This window comes from Seriola dumerili, unplaced genomic scaffold (genome assembly GCF_002260705.1).
Source record: "Seriola dumerili isolate Sdu_G_001 unplaced genomic scaffold, Sdu_1.0 BDQW01000092.1, whole genome shotgun sequence".
Classification (NCBI taxonomy): domain Eukaryota; kingdom Metazoa; phylum Chordata; class Actinopteri; order Carangiformes; family Carangidae; genus Seriola; species Seriola dumerili.
This window is the reverse complement of record NW_019174347.1, coordinates 1,874,469-1,890,593: the sequence shown is the minus strand read 5'-3', so window position 1 is coordinate 1,890,593 and position 16,125 is coordinate 1,874,469. Positions and strand designations below refer to the sequence as shown.

Genomic DNA, 16,125 nt, shown 5'->3' with positions numbered 1-16,125 from the left:
TCAGATGGATGGGGGGGGTGAGCTGTTTGGACTAACACACATTTCTACATTTCAACTCAGTGTTTATCTATTGAGACACAAAAACTGTAGGAATGCTTTTTTCAAACTGAGCGTGTCAAAGGTCACCAGGTCACCAGATTAACTACCTCTGATGATGTGTTTATGAAGTGAACATAAAGGTGCAGTAAAGGCCACATATTAACTGGACACCATCTTAGTTTGAGGTGTATTGTGAAAGCAGTGCGTTCGTTCATTGTTTACAGGCAATTTCCACAACAGTTTACACTTCACAGTGTAATGGAAACAACAAGCCTGTTGCTATTAGTAATGCAGTGTTGTTGTGTATGTAGAGGTGCTCAGTGTCCTCTGAGCTCTGTGTAATTTACTGCAGTGTGTGCGTTGCAGGGGCGTGTTTGTGTGTGTCCAGGGAGAGTGGTGAAGTCAGCGTTTCCACAGTGATATCTAGTCTGGAGAATCTCTTGATACTGGTGGGGGGGCATCCAGATAACAAACAGCTGGGAGAGAAAACCACACACACACACACACACACACACACACACACACACACACACACACACACACACACACACACACACAAAGTGCACCCACACAGTATGTGAGACTTCTACAAGCTCTCCATGCCTCAGCCAGAGGGAATTGGGAAGTGTGCATGTGCTTAAATTAAAGTGAGGTACTTTCCGTTCACAGTGTGTGTGTGTGTGTGTGTGTGTCTGTGTGTGTGTGTGTGTGTGTGTGTGTGTGTGTGTTTCGGTCCATCCTGACAAGCTATGGAGTGAGAGCAGATGCCGTTAGCACTGCTCACTAACCATCAACAGGTGATTTGCACTTGCAAAGTGATGTGCATTCACTGGGGTAAATTTTTGTCAACTATAACACACTGCAGGTGATTTTGTCAGCAAAAGCTTATTAAAAGTTATTACTTCAAAAAAAATCCATAACATGCTTTATTTAAATTCAAAATGAGCAAAAATAAGTCAGTTTTCTACCATTTGCAGCAATTTATATGAACACCAATTCACATTCAGTTTTACACAGAAGTGTGTATGTGCTCAGTTAAGATCTGTGATTGTGCCTTTGGCTGTGGAAACTGGACACTTCCAGTCAGTCCCAGAGGAGGACAGGAAATGTCACCTGTGTGATTTGGATGAGGTTGAGAATGAAATGCATTTTATCTTCTTCTGTCCTTTATATCACGATCTTTGAGTTAAACGTTCATTGAAAATGTCTCCTGGGTGTCGCAGTCTGCTCCATACGACAGATTAATGTCGATTACAGGACATGATTACATAGAAGATACTATAGCTCAGTTTTTGTTAAATGCCTATCATCAAGACACGAAAGCATTGTATGTTTAATTTGTTCACTCTATATCTGTACTGGCTTCCTCTGAAGGTGATGTAAGTAGTGCCTTGTAAACTCATGTGGGCCAGGCACCTTTATGTGTATGACCCTCCACATTCATTCAGTATGTGTTAGATTATCAAGTCCACTATTATTTTAAGTGCCTAGAAAGTGACGTGTTGTTTGTCACATGTAAACTTCTCTCGTCAGTGTTGTTTAGCCATTTAAATAAGAAGAGAGTATTTCTCTGTTCTCTATATAAACCAAAGACAACAGAAATCTGACCAGCATTAAATAATTACAGACAAACGAATATTATAATTTCCACACTGAAAAAGTGAGCATCACATTTGATTGTTAACATTACACTGAGGTTGTTTTTATCCAGAAACCTACTTGTAGCTCTCCAGCTGGCGCGCGGAGGACACGGTGAGGAAGCTGTCTGTTCTGCTGTTGTAGACCAGTGGACCTGGCAGCAGGAACCCAGGGAGGAACCTGCCGAAGGAGTAACTGTCCTGCTCGAAGAACATCAGCATCCCGTCCATAGACTGGATACACAGGGAGTGGTGACCTGATTGAAAGGGAGAGGGCAAAGGAGATGATTCAGTTACTCTTATCTCATAAAGACCAAATCACATGCTGTTGGTATTTATGATATACTGAAGAACGGACAATATGGAATTTGGCTTGTTGCACCTGAAATATTTAGTTGATTATTTTATAAGTCAGACAACAAAAAGTCAAATCAACAACAATTCTGATAATAGATTGTTTAAATAATGTAAGAATACAATCCATTAATTCCCTCTTCAAAATTCCTGCCTTCCTGTTACTGTACCTAAAACTGTAAATTAGACTAAACAAAACCAACAACAGATTAATGAGCAATAAGAAGAATTTTAAATTGCAACTCTGGAAGTAAGTTTGATATGAATGAATTTTTATATACACAGGTATATATACACTTTAGGCTTCAGACCAGGTAAGAGATGGCACAATAAAACAATTTTGTTCATTTGAAGTGTCCAGAACTGAGGCTGTTTTACTCTGCTTCACCTACATCCCTGTACCTCTTCCTCTGAGACAGTGTGTGCAGGAATAACTAAACCAATCCAGCTGAAGTTTATAAAGTCTGGATTTTCAGGCAGAAAAAGGAAGAGTTTATTATGGACAAAGTGTTCAAATGTGTACAGGCAGAATCACTGCTCTGCTTTATGACAGCTGTGACTCTGCAGTTTTAAAATTGTGAGTTTTTAAGTACCGGTGATCCTGAACGACACTCATGGCTTCTGTTTCATTTCAGCCGTGATGTCGTGTTGTGCTGCGAGGTGTGTTTCTCCCTCTGGCTGAATCTGATATCTCCATTAACACNATAACGACTGACAAAGAGACGAGCTGCAGAGACTCAGAGTCGTTACTTCACCATCACAGGCAGTCATCTTTCACTTTGATCACCACACACACACACACACACACACACACACACACACACACACACACACACACACACACACACACACACACACCTGGCTCCGGGTATGAAAGTGTGCAACACTGTGTGCTTGTGAGGAAAGGCCTGATTTAGGACGTACTAAGCCCTAACGCGTCTGTGCACACAGCAACACACAGCAACACACAGCAACACACAAGGCCATAAAGCCGTGGGGCTGTGTGACCAGAGAACTATAATTAGGCCTCAACGCGCTATTAAAGCTCACACTGCCATCAACTAGAGGTCAGGGAGACAGCCACCTACAGCGCAACACACAGACACACACACACACACTCACACACACTCAGAATCTATCACCAAGGATTTAGGAAGAAAAGCCGCACAGTCCTACACACCTATCCAGTGTAAACATATGTGTGTGTGTGTGTGTGTGTGTGTGTGTGTGTGTGTGTGTGTGTGTGTGTGTGTGTGTGTGTGTGTGTGTGTGTGTTTGAGTGATGAGCGGAGTTCAGGGTGGCCATTAACACACTGAAGGACAAGGTCTCTCACGCCGCAGACACACCCTGTGAGTGCAGGTGTGTGTAACACGCTGTTTGATAATGAGCCAACAGCAATTGTTGCAGCATCTGAATGTGTATGTTGTGTGTTTCTGTGTGTGTGTGTGTGTGTGTGTGTGTTCTGTCCACTGCACCAGGTTGTTTTGTTTAAAAAAGGAAACACAGATAAAAGTTTTGGAAATCAAATGCATCGACTTTAGTTCACGCTGCTCGATCATGAGTGTCTGCTGTCATTTGTGTTCATTCCTGTGAGACTGTGCTTGATGTGAAAGCATAAATTGCAATAATGGCAGTGTCTCTAAGCTAAGGTTGAATATTATTTTAATTTGAGTATGATGCTACTTATTGTTGCTTCTTCTCACAACCTAGTTCTGATTCTTCTAATTTTTGTGGGGTAAAGAAAAAAAGAAATGCATATAATCAAACGAAAATCTAAAGCCACATTTACTTTAGTTTTGATTTACATAAACAGTAATTGGTCCTAAATGGCAACATATTTTGTGACTCTTTGGTTAAAGCTCTGTCTTGTCATGGAGAAGTTGAATGTTGTCAGTTTTCCATTTGGTTTCATCTCAGTAGGACTGGGAACCTTTCTGGAAAGAACTACATGATTACACTTTGAATTCTTCAATTCTAATTAAATGCTAAGCTATGGTAAGCTGGTTCCTTTTAGTCATTACAAAAATGGCCAATTTTACTACAGGCAAGAATACAATTCAACACATATGAAGAATACATTTTACAACGAACTTAACTATCTAAATTAGTCTCAGAACTTTCTCACTATTTTCCCTGTAATTATACTAAATTACAAACTTCTTTCAAGCAGATGTTCAGGATATGGCTAAGAAATTATTAGGAAATCACAGAAGTATAAAATAAAGCTTTAAAAAATCTGTATTAGATCCAGAACTCTCTGAAATACATCAGTTGTGAGCAGCAAATCAAAACTGGGCACAAGCACTGGTGGTATAAAACAAAAAGAACAAACAGTATAAAGCCAATTTTATGTTTCAGCAGCTGGTGTCCTCCTTCGGACAGAAGAGAACTCCAGCTGGATACCTGAGGAGTGGACTGGTCTCCCAGACAAACAACTTTGTGGATTTGTCAGGTGTCGGGTGGTCGTTTCCCACCCTGAAGACCAGAGCCAGGGTCAAAACAACACACACTCAGACAGCCTGACACTCCGCTGTATCATCAATAATAAGAGAGGTACTGAAAAGTAAGAGCCGGGCTGTGCCTTAATAGCAACTCTGCACATGTAATTTCACACACCCACACCCAGGTATAATGTGTCAAAGAGCCCAGTATGAGAGCGCCGCCACTCAGACACAGCGGAGGAAACAGGCCCGTATTAGCGTCATTAATAAGACATGTTGAACAAGCACACGGCGCAGCCAACAAAGCACAGAGGCTGGCCGCACACTGCAGCGGGCAGAGCCTCGCCTCTGTGTGGGAGTGTGTGTGTGTGTGTGTGTGTGAGTGAGTGAATGACAGTGTGTGGGTGAAGGAGTGTGTGTGAGAAAGAGAGCGAGTGTGTAGGTACATGTGAAAGTGTGCAAAAGTGTGTGTGCCAATTTGTTTTTTGTGTGCATGAGTGTATGTCTGTGTGTGTGACTGTGTGTGTGTGTGTGTGTGTGTGTGTGGGACTACGTGTGTATGTATATCTATATGTATCAGACCAAAGTTTGAAAAGACTAGTCCATGCTCAGAGTGTGTGTGTGTGTGTGTGTGTGGCCTGAATGTGACCCAAACCCAAAGGCAGCCCAGCTATTAGAGCAGTATTAGTATAGAGCTGCTATTACAGCGCCTACAGCACTGCTAAATGGCTGCTATTATAGACCCACACACACACACGCATATTCACGTGTAAGAGCAGACACGACTTGCAAAAACACTCCCACACACACACACACACACACACACTCGAGGCTTTCCAAATCCAAACACACACTTTGAGCATAGGAGAGCAGAGTGCTGTCTCACACACACACACACACACACACACACACACACACACACACTCGAGGCTTTCCAAATCCAAACACACACTTTGAGCATAGGAGAGCAGAGTGCTGTCTCACACACACACACACACACACACACACACACACACACACACACACACACACACACACACACACACACAAAACTACATATTCGGACATTCAGCTGGTCTGGCCTCAGAGCTGTGACCATCACTCTGTACTCAGTAAACCCACACAGAAAACACCCTGCAGTCTGTGCCTGTGTGGTTCTCTGTGGATGAATTTATTTCTGTATTTGTACATGAATGTGCACTTTTGCATATAGTGGGCTATGTCTGCAAATAATTACGAGTGTGTGTGAGTGTGTGTGTGTTCCAGCCACTGAACCGTGAGATCAGCTCATTTTCATGTAAACTGTGTGAAACAGTAACAGCGAGGAAAGCTCAAACAGCGGCAGCTTCCCCACTCAGACAAACTCAGATGATCCCAAACAACTCAACAAGTAGAACAACGCCGGCAAATAAAACATGTGGAATGAATGAATGACGGAAATAAAGACTGTTGCACCATAATTCTGGTTTTTGAAACTGAAACACTGCGGCGGGTTTACTGGACGGCCTGTATCTAGACACTCTGTCCCTCTACATTTAGCAAATTCAGTCTGTAAATTGATGCTCTTACTTAATTTTTACTGTTAAGTTTTGATTTTTTCTTTCTACTTTGTCAGTTATTTACCTTTTTTACAGTAGATGCTGCCTTTTTATCATGGTTATCTGGAACAACAAAATAAAACAGTCTTCCTGTCCAGTGGACTAACCTGGTTGATTAAAGACCATTAAAACCTAAAATTAGAGCTTACAAAATAGTTTTAAGAGTTTGAAATATTGTTATGTGCAGGGTTTTGCTTGAGTTGAGCCCTGTAATCCAAGCTGAGGAGCTGGTTACGAGCTACCCCATTCTGCTGTAGTGTCCTGGAGCGAGACACTGAATCTCTACCAGATCCAGAGACGCTGCACTGGAGCTGAACTCTGACCCTCCTGATGAGAGGACCCTGCTGGATAAATGGGACTTTCCCTTCCATACGGGATCCCATTCGTTCATGCTATAGTAAGTACAATTCCAGGGCCTGCACTGCCATCTAGAGGTGACAAGAGGATGGAGCAGGAGGAGAGAGGACGGCATCAATTACAGAGAAGAGGAGAGGAGAGGAGAGGAGAGGAGAAGAGAGGAGACGAGTAATATGTTTGTATATATGAGTGCATGTGTTTCTTTGCATATGTGTTTAAGTATGTGGTTGTATGTGCTAGCATGCAAAGTTACGTGTGTGTCTTGTGCTGCCACGTTTGTATACATTCATGTCAAATGCGGGCTGATGCATCCACGCAAACCTGAAGTATGCGTGTATCTGTGTGTGTGTCGGGGACGAAAACTTCACGTGTTGTGTGTTCGTTGGAGAGCGGGAGTGTGTGTGAGAGCTCGCATGACAGATCCAAAATACCGCTGCACAGTGTGGTAATACCAGAAAATAGCATGTGGAAACACACGGACACACGTACAGGTTCATGGTGCACGTGCATTCAGAACAGGCCAAGGTATTGGTTTTAATGAGCGCACACTGTTCTTTCTATCAATCAAACACACACGCACACACACACACGCACGCTCTGTAAACATGGAGTGAATGAAGGGTCCATCATGCCAGGCCACAGCCTGGCAATGTCTGTCCTCACACACACACGGACACACACACCTTGACAATACAGCCTTTATTTGGAAATGCCACATTCTCTGCTTTAAAGGGGGTTCCCCATGTGAGTGTGTCTTTTGGTGTGTGTGTGTGTGTGTGTGTGTGTGTGTGTGTGTGTGTGTGTGTGTGTGTGTGTGTGTGTGTGTGTGTGTGTGTGTGTGTGTGTGTGAGTGTGTGTGTGTTTTTCTTGGATGCTTTATTCGAGGGCTTTCCCCTACTTGGTTTTTCCAAAAGCCCAACTGACGGTAGAGAGAGCAGCTATATGACCCCTCTCTCTCTGTCCCTCTCTGTCTCCCTCCCTCCCTTACTCCCTCTCCCCCTCTCTCCCTCTCTCTCTCTTTCCATCCTTCGCTCCTCTTAGAGACTTTTATAGTTTCATGTATTTGTCCGGTGCAGCCAATTACCCCTTTTGCCAAGACACATGCACAGATGTTCACTCATACACACACGTTTGTACCTCTATACTTGTGAGGACCCTCACCGATATAATACATTCCTTAGCCCCTAGCCCTAAAACATCACAATTAAATGCCTAAATCGGACCTACACCGAATTCCAAACTTAACCGTTAAACCAAGTCTGAACTCTCAAACAGCCCTCTGAATGTTCAGCATTCCACTTTGCAAAAATGTCACTTTGGTCCTCACAAAGATTCACGCCTAGAAGGACACACAAGTCTGGTAAAATAGTAGAAGTTCTACCACCAGCCACTGTTCCTGGAGGGCATAAAATGTCCCTTGAGTGGCATTACCAAGAGCTGTAATTATGCATAAACAGTCCTGTGGTATTCTATGGTGATCTAAAATCTGTCATGATCAGTTCTGTAAGACTCCCAATGTTGTTTTTGTAAAGTAATGCCAAAGAGAAGTTTTAATCCTAGAGATGGGCTGGTGTTTTTCACCTGAACATGGATGCATCTTTTCCTGGTAAACTGATCAGGTAACAAGTAGCCAAATAAAGCATTTAAAATGTCAGACATACCCGTGACTCCTCCAAAGGTGCCGTAAGTCATGTTGCAGGCTGTTCTTTTCAGGTTGTGTTCATAAACCAGCTTCAACTGGTACTGGTCACCGTGCTCCACGTTGCCTGCAGTGCCTGAACACACAAATCAGAAAAATAAATCAAATCTATATGATATTTTTGACAGTGTAAGTTGCTCAAAGTTTGAGGAGTTACGAGAAACAAGAAGGGAAAAAAGCATTAAGCTGCTCTAGTGAACGTGTGTTACCTGACACAGAGTAGACGGACAGTTTCCTGGGGTGAAGAACAGCCAGGTGAAGAAGCTCCGAACACCTGAGAAGAGAACAGAAACAAACTCTGTTACCTGAGGGTCAATACATGCTCACTTTATGACTGCAATTGCATTAGTTTCCTAATTAAATGTTGTGTTCATTATGTTGAATACCACAGATTTTACAGTTTTGAACAGAGACTGTGAACAGAAGTATAGGATGGATCCCAGGTTTATAACAGTAGATTCAGAACTGTGGGTGAACCCATGTTCTCAGCTAAAGTGTCTCTCATAGTTTAACTCATACTTCTAAAATAATTACTGTAACAGCTGCTGGGTTGTTTGAGCATTGGTTATGTCTGAGGTGTAGATGATGGTCTCAGTGATGCTGATCCTAGATTTTCACTTATTTCCTTAACCACAAACCCACAGAGAAGGTATCTGTCCACTTTCTGGACCCAGATTTGATGCCGTCTTACTAACTTTCAACCACTGTTGTAATGTTTGTTGAGAGAAGAACAACAAGGGAGGAGAAAACTGGATCCCTCAAGTTTTCTCTCTTGCTTAAAAAAAAACCACTCAAGTCAGTGCTGAAACAAAACCTTTCACCAGCTGCCCACCTCGGTCTGCCCTGACAATATTTACAACGTGCTTCTCTGACGAGGCCGGCTTCCAAAATGTCCACCACCCTCTGAAGAATGCTGCGCTGAAAACCGCAGGTAACTAAACACGACATCTTCCAAACAGACTGATTTACTTGGATTCTGCTCCCAGCGTGATGATATGGGAAGCCTTCGAGGCAAACCACCAGAGCTTTTCCCAGAAACCTCGCTTTTCCGGGAGGTTCCTATACACCCACAGTGCGTCAATGGGAGGTACAGTATTCAGATCAATGGCTGAAGTAAGGCAGGATCTCTGCCAGGGTTAGGGGTTCAATTAGCTGTGTGGCTTAATTGAAAAGGGGAGGTGTTTATGCTTAATTTACTGTAGATTTCAAAGTCGGTCTGGCTTCAAGTGAGAGAAGAAGAGTGCACACTATTCTGCAGACAGCCTCTGCGTCACTGTTGACTGTTTGTTACTGATCTAAATGTTTGCAGCTTCAGTCTTACATTCGTCCTGGTTGTGCCACACACACTGTTGTAGCTGTGCACATAAAATTTTCCATTAAAAATTGTTAATTTAAATGTAACATAGTTGCTGTTGATGGATGATTCGACATTGATTCAATGTGTAATTCATTTGATTAAGCAGTTTAAATTAAATTAAAGACACATAGTCATTAAATATATTGTTATTCTTCAATGAAATATTCAGTGAAACAACATCAGTGTTTGACCTATGACCTATGAACATCTGTCTATCCCTCCCCATGTTTCATTAAAGATGAATATAGCAAATCCATGTAGTTGCTTCTAAATTGATGGTCACTGTGGCAACAAATGTGAGTAATCGGTTAACAGCTCATTGATTTTCCTTTCATCTCCAAAGATTTCTTAAGTCAGTTGAGTGCTTCAATAAGATAATCATTAGTCAGTGACATGACTCCCCAAACAAGAAAACAAAAATGCCAAAGGTGAGGAACAATGTGCTTATGTCCTGTTTTACTTTTACAATACAACTACAGCAATGTTTTTCTGGGACAAGCTAAAAGAATAAAGTCCTAGTGAAGAAGAGTGAAGTGACTCAGTAATGTCAGGTACACAGCAGTGTGTGTGGAAAGCTTGCTAACAATAGCCACCATAAGCTACTTTTAAAACCTGGCCAGGTAAGGATGTAGCTGCAAAACAACTGAATGTATGGAATCAAGAAATGGTGCGTTTTACTGCTCAAGCATTCAACTTTTAAAACGTTTTTTCTTCAGTTATTAATGACGACAGTACTTTGAAAATTGGAGCAAGGCGCAAATAATGTTATGGTCAGTATTTCATTCTGACAGGAGTAACCAAGGCCTAAACTGTTCAGATGTTTTAAAGCGCACAAAAACGGCAAAGTAGCTCAGGGCACAAGGTTCAGTGTGTTTCCTTTACTGCTAAGCTAAATATGATGTAAGATGGATAAAATTCTCCATGGAGTAATATATGTATCACCACTATTCTGTCACTATCCCCACATCATTCCTTTCCTCCCGCTTCTTTCCCACTTTCAAATAGTTTCGGCTGTGAGGGGTCATTTAATCATCTTTGCTCCAAAACAAGTCGTTTCTACTGGAGGCATCTGCACATTTCGCTTGACCTCGACTCAGAGGGGTCAGATCTTTCTCCAATTATACAGTGCAATAACAATGCAGGATAGGGCCCTTGGGTTCTGACAGTTATGCTAGCAACTCGGTGGTTAGCCTGATAGTATGAGCACAACTATGTTTGGACCACTGGGTAGCTGATAGATCATGATAAATCATGCGGAGGGAGAGAAACTCCTGACATAGTGGTTTTGGGCTAGCATGCATCGCAGAAGAAAAAAAAGGCATGTTAATGTGGTGGTAAGTCACAGCAGGGATGTTTTCTCTATGAATGAAAAAGCGGTGTGATGAGTTATGAATGGGTGTTTCTGCCTGGCAGTTTAAAGTAAGGCTATATTATAAGCTATATTATGAATGCTTATAATTCACAGAAGGTCATGACACAGAGTTAAAGACAGACCTGTGATTAATTCCCGGGCAGCAGCAGCACACACGCACACGCACGTGCACGCACACACACACACAGTATGTAACACAAACAGAGATATGACCGTCAGGGTGGCCAGAGAGCACAGAGGAGCTGCCCTGTAATCTAAAGATCAAAGGTGTAATTCCTGAAGCAGACCAATGGCTCTATCAAAGGCTCCATGTCCTCTTCAGCAGTGACCTCTTAACCTACTTGCTACAACCTACTTGCATGTACTAACAAACCATTTCTAACATGACTATATTCAATAAATGCCTAGAACGTAAATGCAACCGTTTGCTACTTAATTAAAAACATCAACACTTTTTTGTTCTTAATTTAAATGACATTTACATTTTATTTACAGTACATTTAGTCAACGCTCTTATATGGACTGACTGCAATAATAAATTCCACAAACATTAGAAAACCACCCACAGTAAGAAGTGCAGGTGTGAAAGCCAGTAATGGATGGACAAAAACAATAGTAACTCACAAACCAAAATGGTTTAGCATCAAAAATGTCAACTGCAGGTTCAGGAGTTTTTACTCCGTGTCTCTGTTTTGAATTATTATAAACTGTAAAAACAGAAACTTTGAAGACAACACTGTTGGTTCTGGGAAATTTTTCTGATATTTATAGACTAAAATGATTATAATCAATAAATTGAGAACATAATTTAATTTTTTTTTTTTTAAATGAAGTTAGTTGTAATCCTTAAATGGTACAAGATCTGATCCGCATTTACTTTGTGCTTTGTGTTTTTACTTGTATAGGAGTGTAATGTGAGAAAATAAGGCAGAGATTTGCATTCGTGAGACAGTGATTTAAAGTTTCTCCCTGGCAGAAGACATTAGGCTAATGCCAATTTGACCTACAAAACACTAACACAGGTTGGGGCTGGAGGGAGGGAGGGCTGAGAGATTAACAAAACTATCAATGATCCTGGTGGGAGAGCACAGATCAGTGACTTGATTTATCAGGAGTGTCACTGAGTTAAGACTGAAACCAACAGTAGAACCAATAGAACCCATTAGTGTCTAGATACTAACATTCCCATTTTCTGGGACATAAAGTCCAGTCCAAGGAAGCAAAAAAACATTAAACATCTTCTATAAATCAGAATTTAAAAATGTGATTTACATCATAAACTGCATAAACTGTGTTCTATTAATCATGATGAAATATAACATAACAACCTACAATCTTCCATGGCTGCAGTACATATCCTTCCTAACCCCCACGTGGCCTTGGCCCAGGTTTGGTCCAGGTCTACTTACGAGACAAACTTGCCCACTTCCATCTGGATGATGGCATTTTGAAGCTGGACCTCAAGAAGCTGGGCATCAGCTATACCTCCCTCACTGGACTTATTGGCATGTGGGGAGAAGATCCGCAGCATTCCCATGTAGCTGCCCACCACCACTTTGTCTGCAAAGTCATAATCACAGAGGAAGATAAGTATGGATGTTACAATTCAAGATAGATCACATTTCAAGACACTTCACAAATCCTGTAAAATATTTAATACATAAAACAAGATTTTTTAAAAATAGTAGAAACAATGAAATATATATAGAAGAGTCAAAGACACTTCAAATAGGATAACCTGGAGTAATCCAAAATAAAAGAAGGGGTGTTGAACACATGACATCTTCATACAAATTTATTTTCTTTCCCTTTGAGGTCTGCCTATATTTCAGCCACTTTTAGGTTTCTCGCACAGAGACACTACTTCTGTCCAGGTAGACATTACATTATATCAAATAACATTACATTACGCTGATTTGGCAGATGGTTTTGTCCAAATCGACTTACAATAAGTGCATTGAGCCACTGTAGGAACAGGGGCTGGAATTCATTAAGAATTGTAAATGCACCCCTTCTATATAAATATGAGCATGTTTAGTGTTACAAGACAAGTGCTTAGATTTTTTTTTTGCTTTATAAGATGTTAGATATCAGTAAGTTCTATATAATCAAGGACTCTTGTTTCCTGTCCTTTCTGTCAAGAGGTATGTTTGATTTGAATTATGAATAAACTGATTTTTGTGCATCTCTTGTTCCTTGTGTTGCAATTGGTGCACGTCATTGGAAGTCTCGTTTCCAAATCAATTTGACATAATGGATGTGGAGACAATGATGATTCATAAACTACAAGGAAATAAACATTTAACTCTAATATATTTTTGCATCCACATAGAGTGAATTGAAAGTGGTGCAATAAGAGGTAAGGTTCTGCAGTCTGTATGCTCTGTGGCGGTTAACATACACACTCACTACACACTGACCATGTCCGGTGCCGCTGTTGTCCACATCTCCGACACACAGGCATCCCTGGTCAAATTCCTCTCCCTCGCCAAGAACTGCCGACCACCAATCACGGGCTTTGAACAGAGACATGCTGCCTCTAAGTGGACAGAGAGGGAAAGACATAAGAGGGGAAAGGGTTAGATTTCTTCTGCTGTGAACCTGACATACAGATGTTTTCCAGTTGATCTGTGTCTCTGTAATCTGTGGCGTAAAACTTCATATTCCATTGAAATACAGTCCTCCTAATTGATAATGCGTAGCAATATATTAAAGATGAACTACTGATCAACTGACAAATGAACAAAGAGAGACACAAGGAAAACATTTATGCATTAAAAAAGGACGAAATTATTTAAACTGATGAGGAAGTAACTTTTAGCACACAGTGGTATCTCCTATTCACAGATCCAGTCATGTAGTTGGGAGGTGGGGTCACTTGCTCACTAGCACCACTACAATGGGTAATGAAGAAAGAGCAAATATTTCTCATTCAACTTCCTCCAATAATTTATTCTGCCAATTCAACCATTAAGGTGAAGCTTTAGTCACTGGCACGGTGACAGCTTGGACCACTATCCACTCAGCTGGCTCTCAGCGTTCTGTGCACCACACTGACACCCACAGCCAATGGTAGACCTAGAAGGCAGGTCACATGATCCCAGGATTGAGCGTGAGCAATGAAGGGGGGGAGTGAGGAGCGGGGTGGGTGGGGGCAAGCAGCTTTTCTAATTTCTAAGTGCTGAGCAGGTGGATCGGGCAGCTAATCCAGACAGAGAGAATCCCTCCTATCCACAGTGCACTGCCATACAGACCTGAGCAGTGTTGAAGGAATATTACAGCTTCTTCTATCAAGATACTTCATAACAAAGCAGCGTTTAAAATTTCAAAATTATTAATGAAATAAAATACCAAACCGTTGCTGCATTCACACAGACACAGACGTGTTTGCTTTTCTTCCAGTGATACAGTAGTGTTAATCGCACCACCGCATGCTTCATTGTTTTTCCTGAGCACAACCTGTTACACATCACATGCACTTTTTCCCAATTTGTTCATCGATTAGCTGTGGATATATCTTAAATTTGCCTCAGCTAATGCTTTCTGCAAGGATGAAGTTGGTAGAAACTTCAAAAGTCTTCAACTCAAAGAATCTCACTCTGGTATTGTTCACTTTGTCTGACGACTTCCGCCTTGATAATAAATGTGGAACAGCAGTAGTTACTACTAGGGACAGTGTCGTACAGGTTATGTCCCTTTGATAAGAAGCACCCTTGAGTTCCCTTGAGCAACACTGTGACCTGGCTATTGGCTCCAAGAGTGTTGCTTCTGAATGTCTTTATATGTACAGTAGTTTCCTGGTTATGATTGCATTATTGGAGTGGATCCCTGTTGCCTGTTGCATAGGTAAACATCATATCCTGGTTTCAGAAACCTGGATAAGACCTTATTCAGGTTTTGAGAAACTTTGATACCCTACCTGGAGCACCACAGACCAGGACATTGGAGTATGTAAACACCTAATCAAGGTTCCTGAGCATCCTTTTTAAAACAGAACATTGTGACTGAGATGAAGACACACCTGCAGGCAGACAATCAAAAACCTGGATTCTGTAATGATCATGTACACAGGTATATATAAAACCAGGCTTCTCATGTTCCATGTAAATGACATATCCCTAATATGATCAAAAACAGGTACAACATCATGCATTCACCGTTACATGCAAAACATGTTTCCCCATATTGATCAATAATGTGTAACATCACAGCACAGTTCATCATTAGCAGCCGTTGCTTTTTTAATAACCACAATGGATAGGAAAATTAAATATTACAATAACTAGAAGACATTCTTCCATCCATATATATAAGAATACATGTTTCAGTGTGTAAAAAGAACATATAAAGTGGTTTGACACATGTCCTTCACATTACATTGCGCTGAGAGTCAAACTTGAGCTGTCATTTAGAGCTGCAGTAAATTATCTCAGAATGAGAATGGCTTTTATTTGCTTTGTAGTTGTAAATGTGTGTATAACACTCCACGTTGTTAGTGCAACCACAAGCCACAGTACAGACTCAATTCAACACTCAAGGACGAGACAGAGAAATTAGCTGTTTTACTCGCCGGCTGGTATTCAACTTTGTGTACTCTTGAGCTTTAACAGCACATGACCAGACACCTGTGGGTTTATAGGTGTACACCCAGGAGAACTATCTGTTATGGCAAACAAGTCCTCTATGACTGGGAAGCATTAATGAATCATACACGCATTCAAAAGCTGTTTTAAGTCGGTTACAAATCGAGGCATCCTGCACAGGTAAATTATCTTGCAGCTAACGTCAAGCCCTCTGAATTAACTTTAGCTTAGCCGGCTAATTAGCTAGCTCTCGAAGTTACCTGGGCACCAGCTATCACGTCAAAAACAGTGTCGTTGTTATTTCCACAGCTTCTCCGCTGGTGACAAAACACATTTGGGTTTGTTCCCGGGGTTTTCTTACCTTCACGTCCACGAGCCAGACCGTAAAAACCGACGGTTTGTTCCTCCTCGTTCACACAACAATCACATTTTCCCCCTTCTCGTTTGCAGCCATCGTCCTGTTGTCATGGCAGTGACGCTCAATGGAGAAGCCGGGCGGCTGTGCGCAGGAACGGAAACACAAGGGCTGGCGGGAAAATGAGTTTTTGGACTACAGACCCGACAGTCATATATTCCTTGGGGAAATGAACATTATAAAACTAGAAAATTCCTGGAGAACTTTTGAAAGTGCCTGCTGCTTGGTGCGTGTATTTCATTCTTCACGTTTTGATCTGTACAATGGACGTT

The 16,125-nt window shown here is 41.5% G+C and overlaps 1 protein-coding gene across 1 annotated transcript in view; it reads right to left on the bottom strand.

Annotated features, from left to right (window-relative positions):
• Nucleotides 1-15,881, bottom strand: part of bbs9 (Bardet-Biedl syndrome 9) — a 166,897-nt gene extending 151,016 nt beyond the window's left edge. Inside the window, exons 1-6 of the mRNA XM_022746160.1 lie at nt 15,800-15,881; nt 13,276-13,394; nt 12,265-12,415; nt 8,336-8,400; nt 8,089-8,202; nt 1,759-1,933 (exon numbers count right to left, since the gene is read on the bottom strand). Of these exons, the coding sequence (XP_022601881.1) occupies nt 1,759-1,933; nt 8,089-8,202; nt 8,336-8,400; nt 12,265-12,415; nt 13,276-13,387 (617 nt within the window). The 5' untranslated portion in view covers nt 13,388-13,394; nt 15,800-15,881. The remainder of the gene's footprint in view (nt 1-1,758; nt 1,934-8,088; nt 8,203-8,335; nt 8,401-12,264; nt 12,416-13,275; nt 13,395-15,799) is intronic.
• Nucleotides 15,882-16,125: the final 244 nt, after the last annotated feature.